Source organism: Chiloscyllium plagiosum, unplaced genomic scaffold, assembly GCF_037043375.1.
Source record: "Chiloscyllium plagiosum isolate Xiang-an unplaced genomic scaffold, Cpla_swu_hap1 HiC_scaffold_34, whole genome shotgun sequence".
Taxonomy (NCBI): Eukaryota; Metazoa; Chordata; class Chondrichthyes; order Orectolobiformes; family Hemiscylliidae; genus Chiloscyllium; species Chiloscyllium plagiosum.
The window spans coordinates 42,043,564-42,063,124 of NW_028270172.1; the positions used below are offsets into that span (position 1 = coordinate 42,043,564).

The following is a 19,561-nucleotide window of genomic DNA, read 5'->3' on the forward strand; positions in this document are numbered from 1 at the left end:
CGACTCTCTGGAGTGTCAGCCTCTCTGCTTCAATGGTCCCTTTAAATACAGTTTTCCAGGTCATTCCCAAGGACAGTGGCTTGCTATCATTTACTATGTTGCAATGCAGCTTCCTCCTATGTAGTCATACAGCCTGGAAGCAGACCCTTCAATCCAACTTTTCTATGCCAACCAGATTTCCCAAACTGAACTAGTCCCATTTAACTGTTCCTGGCCCATATCCCTCTAAACATTTCTATTCATGTACCTGTCCAAATGTCTTTTCAATGTTTTCACTGTATCTGCATCTACCACTTCCTCTTGTCAGTTCATTCCACGTATGAACCAACCTCTGCATGGAAACGTTGCCCCTCAGGTCCCTTTTAAATCTTTCCCCTCGAGCTTTAAACTCCTGTACCCAAAGAAAAAGACCAAGGCTATTTCAGCCTATCCTGATTTTATAAACCTCTCTAAAGTCACCCTTCAATCTCCTACGCTCTGGTGATAGGCATCCCAGCCTCTCCTTATAACTGATTCCTGATAAACCGCTTTTGCCCAAAACGTCGATTTTCCTGCTCCTCAGATGCTGCTTGACCTGCACTTTTCTAGCACCATTCCAATCTTGACTCTCATCGCCAGGATCTCCAATCCTCACTTTCTCATAACTCTCCCATTGTTAACATCAAGCATCTCTGTTCAATATACAAGACAGCTCTAGGCTGGTCTGTTTGCTTTTGACTTGTGGTAACCTTGGCCTCCTTGCATTATATCAGGCCTTGCTTGCAGAATTTGTGCCTTAATTTATGTCGGGCCTAGTTGCTTAGGCCATTGGCCACTGCAGGTCCCCATTTAAAATATATCAAATCAGTGCCAGCTGCAAAAAATGTCAGTCAGAAATTCTGTGAGATCATGTTTAACATGTATTTATTGTCATTATTCATATTACATCCATGTATATCACTTGCATATACTTCCAATGGGAATACAAGATTCATTTTGAAAAACACAAGGTGAAGCATTTAACATCCAGTCAAGCAAAATGGTGATCAACATCTTAAAGCTTGTGACGAATACTGAGATTAAAATATCTATTATATTATTCTGGATCAATCTAGTAATGTTAACACATGAACATTATCCATCCACACATTGTCTATCTTAAATATGTTGCTAAAATCAGTGCAATCACCTGGCACCTGCAATAAAATAGCAGATATTGGAATATGAAATTAATCAACTGTAATTTCTAGGTTACAAACAGCATAAATGGTTCAAGAAAACAAGTACATTATTTTGTTAACAGTTTACCAAAGTGCACGATTAACCATTCATTTTCTGTCCACGTGATGATTATGTTGCCAACTGAACATCGTAAACATGATTCGCTACTAAAAAAAAAGTGGAAAATACACAAAATAAAGTATGATACCATTTGTTGGGGGTGGGATATGTAGCCACAGCCCCAGTGAACATCTACAAACATTGCACTCTATGCCTAATTTTACAATGAATACATCACTAGTTAAAATCTTTCCTTTTGCTTGTATAGAAAGAATATCTTCACCTTCACTTTGACAGTCCTCCCACAGACTTAAGGCAAAATTACATTTTAACAGTAGTACCCATTCAAGTGGCTTCACTGTCAAAAGACAAGAGACTTTAATGTGAATCAAGAGTCAGGGTCCAAATTGCCTCAAGACTAAAGTAGTTGCTTTGAGAGTCAGGTCAGGACTTACAAATTTAGATTTAATAAAAAAAGGAACATCACTTTACACTGATACTACAGGTGTAATGTAAACAATTTTACTTAACCTTTCTAGACAGAGAATACATTTAGCTCCCTTTAGACTTAAACTGGTCAGTTAAATATTTGTTGAAGACAACACTGGAATATGTTGAACATCTCCCATTCTTTGGCTTCCACATATCTCAGAATATCACCAGCAAGTGTTTACACCAGAGACCTCTGCAAGTAAACAAAAGGTCTAATTTACAGAGCAGTTGTCATCATCACATTCCTGCATGGCAGTGAAATCTGGACTGTGTATTAGTGACACACAACAGCTGTCTAACAGCAATGTTGCCACCACATTTGTGGCACCATGCTGCCCCATCGTTAGCACTGCTGCCAACAGCACCAGGGACCAGGTTAGATTCCAGCCTCGACTGTCTGTGTGGAGTTTGCATGTTCGCCTCATGCTTGCATGGGTTGTCACTAGGTGTGCCAATTTTCTCCCATGGTCCAAAGATATGCAGGTTAGATGAACTGGCCATACTATATTGCCCCATAGTATTCATGCTTGTGTAGGCTTAAGTGGATTAGCCATGGGAAATACAGAGATAGAGTGAGGTGCTGGATGTGGGTGAGTTGTTGCTCAGAAAGTCAGTGCAAATTCAATGGGCTGAATTGCCTATATCTGCACTGTATAGATTCTTTCATTCTATTAAACGCTCTGTTCAATGGAGGACCATACAAACACCAGTGTCTTTCTTGAAAACAGCTCTAAAAGCATTCATGCAAAACTCATACATAACTAAATATAATTGTCAGGGCACTCTTCTCAGGCCCTTGCCAGTGTTCCCGGGGAGGACAAAGAAAATGCTACAAAGACATTTTAAAGTTCAAGTACAGCAGCACTGGCATGCGTGACTGCGTGGAACTCATTTATAAATAGTTTAAAATGGCAACAACTTGCCCATCAAGTCGCATCACGCTGAGTCCAAATGTCTTAAACAACAAGGCAGAGTGGCAGTACAAAAAGGAAAATGGAAACAAATCCTGTACTTTGGGTCCCACTACTTTGTGAGATTTCCTTCCCTTCGTGACATAAAATTCACAAGTCGAGAATCAGCCTGAACAATCACATGAAGACTCACAGTATAAACATATCTCCCTGATTAGATGCCACGTTCAAGTCAAGGGTCTGCCAACAAGAATTGATATTACTCATATTCCCTGTTTTTGACTTTTTTTCAGTGCATCTGCAGTTGTGCAATTATTGATCCAATGTAGATATAATACTTCAGGTTGTGCTTTACCAGTGGTTAACACATTGTGACAACCCTTTCTTTGGATTTATACTTGTTCCATCAATCAATTTAAAGATTTTTAAATATTCTAAGTGCTTCGGTAATTTTTGCTATTGACTAGGACTCTTCTTTCAATATTAGATACCGCCACATCCAAAACTACTATCTGTATCCTATTCTTCACAAAACCCTACTCCCAGTAATCTCTGTTCATCATCATCTATGCTGGTTCAGAGTTTCCAAATATAAAGTTTTCCTCTTTGCATTTAAATATTCTTACAGCTTTGTACATCCCCTGTAACTTGCCCCCACCTCCAATCCAAAGAACTCTGTATTGTTCTGATTGCAATTTATTAATATCACATATTTCCTTCAGTCCATTCAGAACTGTACCTTCAGTCTTCTAGGCTTTCCAACCTGGAATTCCTTCATTAAATCTCTTCACTTATTTGAAGACCCTTTTTAAACCTCTCTCCTTGACTAAAGACTTTATTCTTCCTTGTAGCAGCTCATCCTCTGATTTGGCATTAATTCAAATTGGATTATTTACCTTTAAAGTGCCTTTGTATTTGTAACTGTATCATAAGTACTTTAAATATGCAATGCTTTCCTTTATATTTCTTATCAGTAACCAGTTATCTTCTCACTATCCAATGTTGTCACATTTCTAAATACCAATAGTGATTTAGCTATTCAATACTTGCAGTATTTCCATCATAGTCAAAAATACCAGCAGAGTCACCAACACAAAATTCTTTTGGTTTTACGTGATCTATAGAATTAAAACTATTAATAAATACCCTCAATTTCTCATTAATAAAATTAATACACTGTCTTACCTGAATTTCAATACCTTTGGCTTTCATTCCATCAGGTGTGATGAATCTCATCACAGGCTTACTAAACTTTTTTTCATACCCATTTTCTCATCCTTATTAATTAATTGTTACATCCTCAGAAAATATCAACGAAATTTGTTGAACAATATTTTCCATTGAGGCGTTAACTTGGATGTTCTTAGATTGGTTCTTTAATATTTGCTTCCAATGTTTACCCACCATAGTTACCATATTAAATCATTTATAATTCCTTGTATAATGCATCAGACCTTTAAAAAAATCTGACTATTTCTCTCACAATCCCATGTTTCTGAATTGCTAAATCTATTTCTCCTTAAACTTTGTTAATACGGTCTATTTTGTCTAGTGCCCACGGATTTTCCAGAAGTTCTTTTGCTTGTTCCTATTTTCTTCATGAGTTTAAATGCATCCTTTGCTTGGGTGGGATTCTCAAGTAGGCAATCAATGTACTCTATGGAAAGTAATGTATACATCCACCATGTTGTCAACTTTTCTAAGGTCAGGAAAGGAAAAAGAGTACCAAGTGAAGGAGGCACTGAGCAGGCAGAAGAAACAAAGAAAAACCTCAAGGTTATTTTTCTGCATCTTCTATCAGGTGATTGCACATTAGTAACAGGAACGATGGCAGCGCTGACCATCCATTCACCTTTTTCACTCTCAAAATGTCCAGCAGAAAAACCAATAACTGAAACATGAAAACTTCCGGGGTGATTAAAAATGGAGGGCCAGAGGAAAGACATAGGGGAAGCAACTAAGTTCAAAAAGGAAGAGGCGACAACATTTTCTACCTAACCAATGACAGAAAAACAGCTTCCTTTTAGAATTGGAGAAAGGAGGTGGGACACAAAAACTCTTAGCTTTCTTCCTGTACAAACATTTATCACTTCAAAGGGATGCTGCAGTTGTTGCCTTCAATATCAAAGAAACATTTGTTTTTCTTAATGTACCATTCTTGCTGAATAGGTACTTCAGAATGAGACAAAGCTCTTGGTCTTAACCACCGCTCCAAGCACTGTGCCACTAGTGGGTGGCTCTTGACTTCAAACTTGTTTGCAAATAAAAAGTCCTTTTGAACAAGCCATTCCAGGTCTCCCAAACCATAGACACAGATGTTGCGAACATAGTGACCTAGGGGAAACAAAAGAGATAGAAAAGGCACTTTAATTTATGTAATATGATTGTGGTAAGTTTCATGACTATGACATTGCAATATTACTGCCACAATTGAAAACTGAACTGCATTTGTCATCAACCTAAAAAAGGTAAAAGGACATTCACCAATATTGACCAAAAGAAATAAAACCGACGTACTGGAATTTAGTAAAAAAAACACCAGGTCAGTTTTCTCAGTAAGGCAGAGTAATAATGCAAGGAAATTACTTCCTGAAAAGACTGTTCTCATAGGTTACATTAATTGCTAAACTGGCTGACCTTAAACAAGGGTGGGACTATCTTTCTCTGAGGAGTGGAAAAGTCACAACAAATTTGCTAAACCTGACTCTAATGTATTATTATTATGAGCAATCTCAACAAGAGTCAGTTGCAAGTTTTTTTGGGGGGAATATGCAATGTATTCCCTAAAATTCAGCCCTCTGGGTCAAAAGCTGCAAGAGAACACATGAGCCGGTGGAAAATACACTCATGTTGGATATTCCTCATGCAACAGAGTTTAATTTATTGTATTTAATTGCACTATGTTACCACTGGAAAAATCAGACTGAAATCTGGGTTAAACAATCTTTTTGTTTTAATTTAAGGTGATGGTCTCTCACTGAAACACAAACCTGCCAACTTGCAGAATTAGTTTGAACAATAAAACCAAAATGATTATTAGAATGAAGATAAAATAGAACAAACCAAGCTATTTACATATAACACAGCTTGAAAGATTTCAAAAATACGTCAACAGAAATCACTGGAGAAACTCAGCAGGTCTGGCAGAATCTGTGGAGACAGAAACAGTTAACAATTTGAGTCCTATGACACTTCCTTGAAATTCCTTTGATTTTATTTTAATGCCTTTCGATATTCACTCTCTCCCATTGTAAAACTTACAATCCAAAAAAAAAAATCTCATCACAACTCCTGGAGTGCTTTATAGTTTATAGAATCCCTACAATGTGGAAGCAGGCCATTCAGTTCATCGAATCCACACCAATGCTCCAAAGAGCATCCCATCCAAATCCACCCTGTGACCCTATCAACCTACATTTCCCATAGCTAATCCACCTAGCTTGCACACCCTTGGACAGTATGAACAATTTAGCATGGTCAATCTATCTTACTTGCATATCTTTGGACTGTGGGAGGAAACTGGAGCAGCTGGAGGAAACTCACGCAGTCATGGGGAGAATGTGCAAACTCCACAAAGACAGTCACCCAAGGGTGGAAATGAACAAGTGCTAACCGCTAAACCACCCAGTTGATGCACATACTGGTTTAAAAATGATGGCTCTACAATGAATGACAAGTTACTGATTAAACCCCCTCATGCAAAAAAGACCTAGAGCCACTTATCTCTAATTCAAAAGCCAAATACGAATACATCATAATTACACACTTTACATTGCAATTGTGATGTAAGGACCGAGTATGGGCCCCTATAATAAGAAATAATTTTTATATTGAAATTGGGTTGTGTGTTAGAAAATCTATGCTTGTAATGTATGTTTGTATAAATGAAAACTTAAAGTGTCAAAGGATCAACTCTGGTATTATCCTTTGGTACTGGGCTTTCTAGATACTGACAAGACAGCAATAGATAGTTGATTCAAGGTTGGAAACAAATATTCAGGCAGGAATACTAAAATTCTTGTGGCCATCGATGAAAACAGCAAAGCCCATATGTAAATGGTTTGGGTAAGACTGAGGTAGAATTACTGTCCAATGTTCTCAAAATCTGAATCACATGACCAGAAGAATGGGGAGGGTACAAGAATAGGGGGTTACACTGCTATCAAATAGATAACAAGCTATGGTCGCAGTATTGCTGCTTATCATTAAAAATATAAGCAGAAGTACTTTGACAGATGGACATTCATCAACTGGATCAAGAAGCCTAGACATTTTATTAGTTTTTGGGTAACGTTTACAAGAAAGATGGTCAGTTAAATAAGACACGGTCAGAATTTGATAGATGTTAGGAAACAGATGGCCGTTCCACAGAGTATAATCATAGACTTTAACAGATCGTGCTGTCAAAATTCAGTTTAACAATCCTGGGATAAGTACTAGCATTTAAAATAGGCAAAAGTGAGGACTGCAGATGCTGGAAACCAGAGTCTAGATTAGAGTGGTGCTGGACAAGCACAGCAGATCAGGAATGATGAAGGGTTTTTGCCCGAAACGTTGATTTTCCTGCTCCTCAGATGCTGCCTGACCTGCTATGCTTTTCCAGCACCACTCTAATCTAGACACTAGCATTTAAACGACTAGTTTATGGTAAAGTACCTAACATGGACAGGCAATTCACTTTAAATTGTTTGTGAATGTTGGAGGAGGAATCTCCATTGGGTTACATGGACTACCTTAAATATAAATTCCGGGGGCAAACTGGTAAAATATTATTTTATTTCACTCATAGCTAGTATCAATATATGTCCAAAGAATATAAAAATAATGCTTGTTGGTAGGGTACAACACAGATCAGTAAAAAAGAATTGTAAATTCATACAATTTAGTTGGAGTAAACAATTTTATGGGTACTGACATAATCCCTTGCAAGTTATAATATTTAGTCAACAGCATAGCTATCAAAAAGGCAAAGTGAAACAAGAAGAATTACCACTATTTTTAGAAAATATTGGATCTGCAATGTACCCAGTCAAGAGATGGCATCACTGAACAAATCCTGCTGCTTCGGACCAATGTATTAATAGTATTGAATGATAAGAATCAGATTTTATTTTTAAAAGTCTGAATTTACATTGATAATATGCTTACCCTACTAGTTAAACATTAAAAAGTCCAGCTAAAAGATGTAGGTGTAGTTGGTAAAGATTATAGGAGGCTAATAAAACAAACTAGTCAGAATTGAAAATCTTTAAAATGTATTAAAAGGACAGCATCCTTTCCCGATGTCATTATTTTAATCAAACAGTTTAGACAAGTAACAATGGACTTCCAGGGCAGGTCTGACTCGAACCCGGAATGTCTCGGATCATTATAAAGCTGTAAATGTAGGGCAAAAATGGGAGACTAATCAGCCACTTTCCTGAAGTCAGTGACGTGAACAGAAAACATATCTTCTCCGTCTTTCAGTGAGAATGAAAACTCAATAAAAAAACTAAAAAACTTAGAAAAAGGAATTTGAATAAGAACAGACCTAGGACGATGGACCAATTTTCAAAATGAAAAACAACCATCACTTTATGGTCAAAATCCTGGCCCAGCCAGTAACATTATGAATGAATTAAATGTTTTACATGCAAAGTCACAGCATTTCATTCAGGCTGAAGTCTCAGTGGAAATGGGGAGAGCACAGAGTCACTGTACTGTAAAGGCTTTCTGAAACTTGGTTCAATTCAGGATATTCAGCATGATATAAAGAGAATCACAGGAAATGAAAAAGGCTTCTGTAAGATAATAGGTTGTAACTGCAGGACAGTACTTGACAGTTTAATTAACAGAAGACCATTCCTCATGAACGGCTTATGCCCAAAATGTCAATTTCCCTGCTCCTCGGTTACTGCCTGACTTGCTGTGCCTTTCTAGCATCACAGTCTCGACACGTAACAGCCTAGATTGTATCTTTTTTTAAAAAAGGAGGGACTTTTAGAAAATTGGGTAGTTGAGGGCCCTCCAGGGCTTTCGAATTGGCACAGATTAATCATGGAATGTATTCCCCTTGACTTCCTTACAAACATGGTGCACCAAAAAACTGCATTATTCTATAAAATATGACAGCCCTTCCTGAACTATGTAGATACAGATATTTCGGCCATATTGTCAAGGGCTTTTAGCTAGTTGTGGTAGTGGTTCTGACTGGTCCGGGGGCCCACGGGGAGGAATCCCGTATGAATATGGGTTTTCTTATGACTTGATGTTAATTCATTTTGAGCATGTACTTCATTATTTAATTACTATGTTTTTTTTCAGTAATTAATATATTCTATTATATGCTTTGGTTATTTGTAGGTTATTTGTAGTTCTTAGTTGAGTTTTTGTGCTTGTTAAGTTTTGGTTATTATTTATTTAATATTTAATGGTATATTAGTGTTTATATTTGCTTGATATTTTGTAAATTTGTAAAAAAGTGTTTAATAAATTTCCTTTTTTTCAATAACAACATCTATGTAAAGGGGGGACTTTGAATCCAGAACCATTCACCAACTGAACCACTTCCGACACCAAAAGAAGCAATGTGTCATTCCTGCAATATGGTATTGGTCTATTTGGTGGATCTATTGCAAACTGTGATTCTTCCCAACTGCAAAAATATATTCTTTTAAAGATTCACAGATCATTGTATAGGAGAAGATGTGGGGCAGAAATGTGAGAGGATAAACAAAACACTGAAATGATTAAAGTACATAAGGAAGTAAAGGCAGCAACTTAGTGACTTATTATAAATTTAACAAAACCCCCAATGTCATCACGAGTTTAAAGCATGACTTAGTCAGCTGTAACGCAAACAGAAAACAACCAGAAATCTCCAGAGCTGCCTACCTGAAACCAGAGTCTAAAACAGACGGATCAAGCAACTGGTTTTAGTGAGAAACGTAGTTTACATCCATTTGATAGATAGTTGTGAAAGAAACATGTTTTTCTTATTCACTCGTGGGATTATAGGCATTACTAGCTGGCCAGCATTTATTGCCCGTTCTTAGTTGCCCTCAAGAATGTGATGGCAAGCTCATTTCTTGAACTCCTGCAATCCACATGCTGTAGGTTGACCCACAAAGTCTTCAGAGAGGAAATTCCAGGATTTTGACCTAGTGACAGTGAAGGAATGGCAGTGTTTTTCCAAGTCAGGATGGTGAGTGGCTTGGAGGGGAACTTGCAAATTATGGTGTTCCAATGTATCTGTTGTCTTTGTCCTTCTAGATGGAAGTGGTCACGGGTTTGGAAGGTACTGTTAGAACCTTTGGAGAATCTCTTCAGTGCATCTTATAGATATTATACAGTGCCGGTGGTGGAGGGAGTGTATACTTGTAGATTTGGTGCCAATCAAGTGGGCTGCTTTGTTTTGGATGGTGTCAAGCTTTGAGTGTTGTTGGAGCTGCACCCAGCCAGGCAAGTGGGGAGTATTCCAATCCCACTCCTGACTTGTGTTATGAAGGTGTAGGTGTGTACTGTACCTTTAAGAGACAGGAAGCTAGCAAGGACAGACTGAAAGCACAGAGTGCACTGAACAATTTTAAAATGTAACATTTGGTTGATACAAATAGCTGGAGTTGCATTGCCATGGAACAAAACAAATTTAAATTCGGCCAGTCAGTTTAAATTATGCCCCAGATACCAAACTCCAATCAAATTTGAATTTTATTATTTGGGATGACATCAAATCAATGAAATGATCCGATGTTTTTGGGGTATAAGACTGGACATTTTGAACAGTTAGTGGGGAGAGTTAGTGCAAAGAGCACCAACAAAAACAGACTGCTAGCCGATAGGTCTCTGAAAGGTACCTGTCCATAAGAAAAGTTGTGCAGAACACCGAAGAAAGCCAACCCAGGAAATTACAGAGGAAAATCTACAAAGAAGAATCGACAAGCTGCTTTTGAAATGTGATTATTTTATTTGTAAATCTTAATTGGGTTTTTTTCAACAACAAAAAATTAGACCAGTATTGTAGATTGGGAGGTAAAAGATAGGTTGAAGAGAAAGGAGTTGTAAATACTTGTTTAATATTCCCTTTTGGATTTAAAGAATAAAATTGTTAATTTTTACTTTGAGCCGTGAGATCTGGGATGGTTCTTTACCTCTTGAAATTTAACAGATTATGGCACAAGCTAAGCTCCTGTGTGTTGGGTTTAAATTAGCAGAGGGGTTTACATCCTGTCATAACAGTTTCGGGGCTTGTCGTAGGGATTTGAACAGCGTGGCTGCTCTCGCCCATGATTTGGACAGGGTTAGACAGATCCAGTCTAAGATTTGGACAGATTTGAATAGATTTGTGGTATGAAAAGAGCCCAGTAGATTTAAACACTTGCCGGTTAGTGACCTAGATCTTTAAATAAAACATAGGTGAGACAATTTGGTTAATTATGGCTGATGTAGTTGATTAAATTAAAAGTGAAAGAAATGGCTCCTAAAATTGCTAAAGAGGTTCTGGGGTTTGAAGATGATTTCCAAATTTGCCAAGTTTAGAACATACTCTTATAATTAGCAGAGAGGTTAGAAATGGGCTTAACCAAGGACAAAAGTAAAGCTGAAATTGTAAGCGAATGAGTCAAACACTTACGTGTATCAGAGAAACAGACAAGTGCAGTAGAGTTAGAAAAACTTAAATTACAATTGAGGAAAATGGAGTTAGAAGATAAACAAGGGAGATATAGGAAAGAGAAAGGGAGAAAAAAAAAGAAAAAAGAGAAAGTTCTTAGCTGAGCAGGGGGAGGGAAGAAAAGGGGGAGGGCAGAAAGGGGGAGAGAATTTGAACTTGAGAAGTTGCGACTTAGTCAGCAAAGTCAACTTAATAGGATGGAGTTAGAAGAGGAAGTAATGATATATACAAATACGTCAAAACTCTGCCACATTTTGACGAGAAAGATGTCAAAGCCTTCTTTATTTCATTTTTTAAAATTGGCTCGGCAGAAGGGGTGGTCTGAGGATTTATGGGTAATGCTAGATCAAACAAAACTGGTAGGCAGACCGAGTGAGGTATTTACCATGCTGTCAGATGAGGGGTCAAATTTTGAGTGCTTGCGAATTAGTACCAGAGATGTACAGACAGGGGTTCAGAAACACAAGAAGGAACCAGGTCAGCCTTATGTTGAGTTTGCAAGATTAAACATAGTAATTTTGATAGATGGGTGCAGGCCTTAATGATAAGACCTAGGAGGCTCGAAGAGAGATTATTCTACTGGAGGAGTTTAGAAACTTACTTCCAGAAATGGTAATAATTCACATGGAGGAACAGAAAGTTCAGGAAGTGAGAAGGGCAGCAAAATTAGCAGACGAATACATGTTAGAGCATAAGACAAGCTTCCGGCCAGATTTTGGCCTATGAGGGATAGAAGTTGGGAGAAGGGGAGATAGTACACTACGAAACAGTAGAAAACACTGGTAAGTGTTTACCACAGGTTAAAAAAGAAGCCTTAAGAGGGTGGAAAAGAGCCTCAGGTGTTTCCACTGTGGTAGAGTGGGACACAAAGTCACAGTGCTGGTGGCACTGTGGGAAAAGATGTGGTAAAAGCAACTAAGCCAGCAGCATTAATAAAAGTAGTAAAAGAAACCCTAAGAAAAGCAAAGGAGTGGCAGGAGCGCGCACAGCCTAGGCAGGGGCTGGGTATGGAGTTAGTGCCTGATCTCTGTAAAGAATTTGCCTCTGTGGATAAAGTTAACTCAGAAAGGACAGGGGGAGAAGGGCAAGAAGTTATAATTTTGAGAAATACAGGATCTAACCAATCTCTAATAATACGAAATGAGTGAATTTGCAATCTTCCTGATGTTACCAGAGTGTGGTAATTTGTGGGTTAGATGGATAGAAATTTAGCATTCCCTGTGTAAGATCAGGTTGAAGTGCCAACTCAAGACTGAAGTAGTAACAGTGGGAGTGATTGACAGAGTATCAGTTCCAGGAAGCAAATTTCTTCCTCCAGAGGACCATTAATCTTTGTAGTTCCCGACAAAGGTTTAGAATACAAAGTCTTCAGTTTCAGGTGTAAATAATACCTGTACTGAATTCCTGTCCCAGTATACCTCAAGAGGAGCGCCACCTTGTGACAGCGTTGGGAAATGCCTAAGTGTGTGACATAAAATATCAAGCTTTGGAATGTTAGGAGCATTTTCTGTGAAAAAAAACATTTTTCATTTTAGAATGTGGATTCAAAACTCAGAAAAATGTACCGCTTCAAACCAAGGACATTGTGGAATAAGACGTTGCAGTTTTTAAAATGGATTACTGGAACTCAACGTGAACTGAATCTACAACATTGCATTATTCAAAGAGTGGTGGAAGATGCTGAACACATTAGCACTGCGTAGACACTGTTCAGGGCAACACGACGGTTGGAGGAAGAGCGCCTCATCTTCCGCCTAGGAACCCTCCAACCACAAGGGATGAACTCAGATTTCTCCAGTTTCCTCATTTCCCCTCCCCCCACCTTGTCTCAGTCAAATCCCTCAAACTCAGCACCACCTTCCTAACCTGCAATCTTCTTCCTGACCTCTCCGCCCCCACCCCGGCCTATCACCCTCACCTTGACCTCCTTCCGCATATCGCATTTCCAACGCCCTTCCCCCAAGTCCCTCCTCCCTATCTTTTATCTTAGCCTGCTGGACACACTTTCCTCATTCCTGAAGAAGGGCTTATGCCTGAAACGTCGATTCTCCTGCTCCTTGGATGCTGCCTGACCTGCTGCGCTTTTCCAGCAACACATTTGCAGCTATTTTGCCCCAAGCCAGTCAGACTTAGAGATGTACAGCACGGAAACGGACCCTTCAATACACCTCGGCTATGCGACTAGATATCCGAACCCATCTAGTCCTATTTGCCAGAACTTGGCCCATATCCCTTTGAACTCTTCCTATTCAGATACCCTTCCAGACATCTTTTAAAGGCTGTATTGTACCAGCCTCCACCACTTCCTCTGGCAGCTCATTCCATACATGCACCACCCTCTGCTTGAAAAAATTGCCCCTTAGGTCCCTTTTATATCTTTCCCCTCTCACCCTAAACCTACTTCCTCTAGTTCTGGATTCCCCCACCCAAGGGAAAAAACCTTGTATATTTAACCTTTCCATGCCCCTCATGACTTTATAAACCGCTACAAGGTCACCCCTCAGCCTCTGATGCTCCAGGGAAAACAGCCTCAGGCTATTCAGCCCCTTCCTGTTCCCCCCTCAGTCGAAACAAAATGCTCAGAGACAGAGTAGATTTACTTCCTTCATCTTTATTGTGGACCCTGGAGGGAGAGGAAATGATCATCCATGTGCACAGAGATGTGAGTTTAGTCTTTTCTGCAACAGCAGTTTCTTAATGAATTATATAGTCATTTTACAGGGAGGAGCATCCAGATAAGGCAACCTACATATTGATTGGGTGACCATTACAATCAGTGAATGAGAATAGCAAAAATTAAGCCATCTGCTGTTACACAATGAATGTTCTTAACCTTAACTGGCTTCACAAAATGAATACCTTTCACCTTGTTAAACTGACCTTACATACTGAATGCTTCCAATATTGTTAAATGGCTCTACATAATGAATGCTTTTACACCTTGTTAACCCATTACCCTTGCCTCCAGCACCCCATTGTTAACTCTAATTTCTTATCTGATCTGAGTCATGCTCAGCTGAACCTAGTTTCACAAAACTCAGAACTTAACTCTTTCCCTACTTGCTTATAACCTATACACATTCTCATGGCAACATCCTTGTAAATCTTTTCCGAACCCTTTCACGTTTTACAACATCCTTACCATAGGAAGAAAACCATAATTGCAGGCAATATTTCAAAAGTGGCCTAACCAGTGTCCTGTACAGCTCTAACGGGACTTCCCAACTCCTATACTCAATGCTCTGACCAATAAAGGAAAGCATACCAAATGCCTTCTTCACTCTTATCTACCTGTGACTCTACTTTCAAGGAATTCTGAACCTGCACTCCAAGATCTCTTTGTTCAGCAATACTCCCCATGACCTTACCATTAAGTGTATAAGTCCTGCTCGGATTTGCTTTTTCAAAATGCAGCACCTCGCATTTACCTAAATTAAACTCCACCTGCCACTCCTCAGCCCTTTGGCCCATCTGATCAAGATCCTGTTTTACTCTGAGGCACTTAACTGTCCACTACATCTCCATTTTTGGTGTTATCTGCAAACTTAGTAACTATACCGCCTATGTTCACATCCAAATCATTTATATAAATGATGAAAAGCAGTGGACCCAGCACCAATCCTTGTGGCACTCCACTGGTCACAGGCCTCCAGTCTGAAACACAACCCTCCACCACCACCACCCTGTCTTCTACCTTCGAGCCAGTTCTCTCTGTATTCCATGTGACCTCACCTTGCTAATCAGTCTATCATGAGGAACCTGAACACCTTACTGAAATCCATACAGATCACATCCACTACTCTGCCCTCATCAATCCTCTTCAAAAAACTCAAAACATTCTACCGTTCTTCTATAAAATGACATTTGTTTGTCTGAGTTGTCTTTTCCAGATTTTCCCTTTTGAGTTAGATGTCTCTCGCACTCTCTGTGTCTCCGTGTCTCTCTCTCTCCCTCCCTCTCATTTCTGTCCCAGGACAGTTAACCTGGCGTTTGCAGTATTGTTCTTATTGCTGTGGCAGGAATCCAATCAGCACTCCCTGTTTGATGTTTCTCCAACTTTGAAAGATCTCAGCATGGTGGCTCAGTGGTTAGCACTGCAGTCTCTCAGCACCAGGGATCCAGGTTTAATTCCAACCTTGGGTGACTGTCTGTGTGGAGTTTGCACATTCTCCCACTGTCTGCATGGGTTTCCTCCAGGTGCTCCAGTTTCCTCCCACAGTCCAAAGATGTGCAGGTTAGGTGAATTAGCCATGGGAAAATATGGTGTTGTAGGGTAGTGGGCCGGATCTAGGGGGGATGCTCTTTGAAGGGTCGGTACAGACTCGATGGGCCGCATGGCCTGCTTCCGCACAATAGGGATTTATGATTTTCCAGACAGCTATCAGTACAGATTGCAAAAGTGGATATCTCTATAAAATTACTGGATAATCTGAAGAGTGGATTGTAACTATGGGTGAATATGTAACCTAAGATCAAAACAAGTTAATAATTTCCAATCCAAGTTATTTTTCCCCCAAGTTCATTTGTTCCAATTTTTACGTGAGCCATTCTAATAATCCACAGCAGTCTCTAACTCCATGAGGGAATACATCTTAAGTGCATTGAAGTTTTGGCATCATCAAAACAGTCTGTGTCTATGTTTTCAAATCTCTCGATGGCCTTGTTGCTTCTGCCTCTGACTTTCTCCAAAACCCGGATATTCCATCCACTCCTTTCAACAAATACCGCCCACCCCCTGCAGCACTTTTATCATGTGGCTCAATGGTGAACTGAGTTTAGACCGGCAGAGGAGAAGACCAAGTTTGTAACTATCTTGGACTTCAAAGTAACTTCAATGGATTGTACATTAATCCTTGCTGTGCATGGTAAACATATATATATATATATATATATATATATATATATATATATATACATATACATACACACCAGGTGATTGTATTCGAGTTACATTATGAAGGCCTAAACTATCATCTGTGAATTCATGGTCCTGTTGTAGTCTGGTCCAGCATAGAATGATATAACCCCACCCACACTGTGCTATTTATACTCAGTGACATGCAGCTCAGTGACATTGCTGCAAGCTTACTCCAGGGTCCTGAAGCCCTTCTGGAGCAGTGACAGTGTGTATATGCAATAGTAGAGTACATAGGACCACTGAGTGGAAGGTAGTCTGCCTCTATTTATAATCCAATGAGACCACTGCATTCCTCCAAACCAGACCTCTTAACCTTCACAGATTTTCATTATCCTGCTGATAGTTGATGAGGCGTCCATAACTGTTTTCTTGTGTGAATTATTTATTTTAACATTTCTTGGATTTTGTGTCTTTAACCCCATACTGGGGAGGGGGAGGGGGAGGGGGAGGGGGGAGGGGAGACAGAGAGAGGAGAATGCTTTCTGTCTGCAGGTTCTGAATGTTTTCAACTCTTCTGTTCTCAGCACCTCCAGCTTTTTAAATACTCTGCTGCACAGCCATTCAAAGGGCTATTGCCAGGAAGAATTTCCCTATTTCTGAAAAATTCCATGGCTGCCCACTCTCGATTTCTCTCTCTTGCTGATTCTGGAAGGCAGCTCAACAATATCCAACCCCTTATTTCCAAGTTGTGAAACAGTTCAAGTTCAATTTCAAATTATAGTCCCAAAAAAGTCAAATGGATACGTGGTCTCTTGCAACACTTGCAATCTCCAACATGGCCAGTCGTGTCTGCTATTGATCAAAGTCCCAAGTCAGGCTGACTAGTATGACTTTCCTTCCAATTAGCAACGAAATCCCTTCAGTTCTCTTTTTATGTTGATTCATATTGAGCCATATAGTCAGACATCACAGAAACAGACCCTTCAGTCCAACCAGCCCATACTGAACATAATCCCAAAGTAAACTAGTCCCAACTGCCTGCTCCTGGCCCATATCCTTCCAAACCTTTCCTATTCATATATTTATCCAAATGTCCTTCAACGTTGTAATTGTAACCACATCAATCACTTCCTCTGGAAGCTCATTCCACACATGAGCCACGCTCTGTTAAAAAAAAAAATTGCCCCTCATGTCTTTTTTGAATCTCTCTCCTCTCACCTTAAAAATGTGTCCCCTGATGTTGAAATCCCCCATCTTTGGGAAAAGACAACTACCATTAACTCTTTCCATACCCCTCATTATTTTATAAACTTCTATAAAGTTGCAAGTGAGAGGGACCGTATTGTTGAAGAGGAGAGTGTGAAACGGACTGGTAAGCTAGAAGAGATACTTGTTAGGAAGGAAGATGTGTTGGGCATTTTGAAAAACCTGAGGATAGACGAGTCCCCAGGGCCTGACGGGATATATCCTAGGATTATGTGGGAAGCAAGAGAGGAAATTGCAGAGCCGTTGGCAATGATCTTTTCGTCTTCACTGTCAACGGGGGTGGTACCAGGGGACTGGAGAGTGTCGAATGTTGTGCCCCTGTTCAAAAAAGGGAATAGGGATAACCTCGGGAATTACAGGCCAGTTAGTCTTACTTCGGTGGTAGGCAAAGTAATGGAAAGGGTACTGAGGGATAGGATTTATGAGTATCTGGAAAGACACTGCTTGATTAGGGACAGCCAGCACGGATTTGTGAGGGGTAGGTCTTGCCTTACAAGTCTTATTGAATTCTTTGAGGATGTGACCAAGCATGTGGATGAGGGTAGAGCAGTGGATGTAGTGTGCATGGATTTTAGTAAGGCATTTGATAAGGTTCCCCATGCTAGGCTCATGCGGAAAGTCAGGAGGCATGGGATAGAGGGAAATTTGGCCAATTGGATAGAAAACTGGCTAACCGGTCGAAGTCAGAGAGTGGTGGTAGATGGTAAATATTCAGCCTGGAGCCCAGTTACAAGTGGAGTTCCGGAGGGATCAGTTCTGGGTCCTCTGCTGTTTGTAATTTTTATTAATGACTTGGAAGAGGGAGTCGAAGGGTGGGTCAGTAAATTTGCAGATGATACGAAGATTGGTGGAGTTGTGGATAGTGAGGGTGGCTGTTGTCGGCTGCAAAGGGACTTAGATATGATGCAGAGCTGGGCTGAGGAGTGGCAGACGGAGTTCAACCCTGTCAAGTGTGAGGTTGTCCATTTTGGAAGGACAAATAAGAATACAGAATACAGGGTTAACGGTAGGGATCAGAGGAACAGAGGGATCTTGGGATCTATGTTCATAGATCTTTGAAAGTTGCCACTCAGGTGGATAGAGCTTGTAAGAAGGCCTATGGTGTATTAGCGTTCACTAGCAGAGGGATTGAATTCAAGAGTCGTGAAGTGATGTTGCAGCTGTACAGTTCTTTGGTTAGGCCACATTTGGAGTACTGTGTGCAGTTCTGGTCGCCTCACTTAAGGAAAGATGTGGAAGCTTTGGAGAGGGTGCAGAGAAGATTTACCAGGATGTTGCCTGGAATGGAGAATAGGTCGTACGAGGATAGGTTGAGAGTGCTAGACCTTTGCTCGATGGAACGGCGAAGGATGGGGGGTGACTTGATAGAGATTTATAAGATGATCAGAGGAATAGATAGAGTAGACAGTCAGAGACTTTTTCCCCGGGTACAACAGAGTGTTACAAGGGGACATAAATTTAAGGTGATGGGTGGAAGGTATAGGGGGGGATGTCAGGGGTGGGTTCTTTACCCAGAGAGTGGTGGGGGCATGGAATGCGCTGCCTGTGGGAGTGGCAAAGTCAGAATCATTGGTGACCTTTAAGTGGCAATTGGATAGGTACATGGATGGGTGCTTAAGCTAGGACAAATGTTCGGCACAACATCGTGGGCCAAAGGGCCTGTTCTGTGCTGTATTGTTCTATGTTCTATGTTCTATGCATCTCAAGCTCCTACGCTCCGGTGAAAAAAGTCCCAGCGCTGCCGGCTTTTCTTTTCACAGTTAAAAATCACATCAGGTAGTTCCTGATGAAGGAGCTGTGCTGCAAAAGCTTGTACTTTCAAATTAACCTGTTGCACTGTAATCTGGTGTTGTGCGATTTTTTAAACTTTGTCCACCCCTGTCCAACACCAGCACCTCCTCATCATTTCTTTATAAAGGTAGTTCTACTATAACGCAATGGTTGTGTTCTTGTGCAACTCTGTGTTATAGAAAAATGGTGCTTTAGAAACAGTGCTTAAAGTGTTGGCAATGTAAAGTTTGTGCTTTAGAAATAGCACCCCCAATTTGTCAATTATGTTACAATGAATCGGTGTTAACGAAATGCGCTACAGCAGAATGACCTGTAACCCAAACCTTCAATACC

At 40.0% G+C, this 19,561-nt stretch overlaps 1 protein-coding gene across 1 annotated transcript in view; it reads right to left on the reverse strand.

Annotated features, from left to right (window-relative positions):
• Window positions 1-886: 886 nt before the first annotated feature.
• The window catches only part of LOC122564359 (putative beta-1,3-galactosyl-O-glycosyl-glycoprotein beta-1,6-N-acetylglucosaminyltransferase 7), a 40,758-nt gene continuing 22,083 nt past the window's right edge, over window positions 887-19,561 (reverse strand). The window contains exon 3 of the mRNA XM_043719113.2: window positions 887-4,997. Coding sequence (XP_043575048.2) covers window positions 4,750-4,997 — 248 coding nt within the window. The 3' untranslated portion in view covers window positions 887-4,749. The remainder of the gene's footprint in view (window positions 4,998-19,561) is intronic.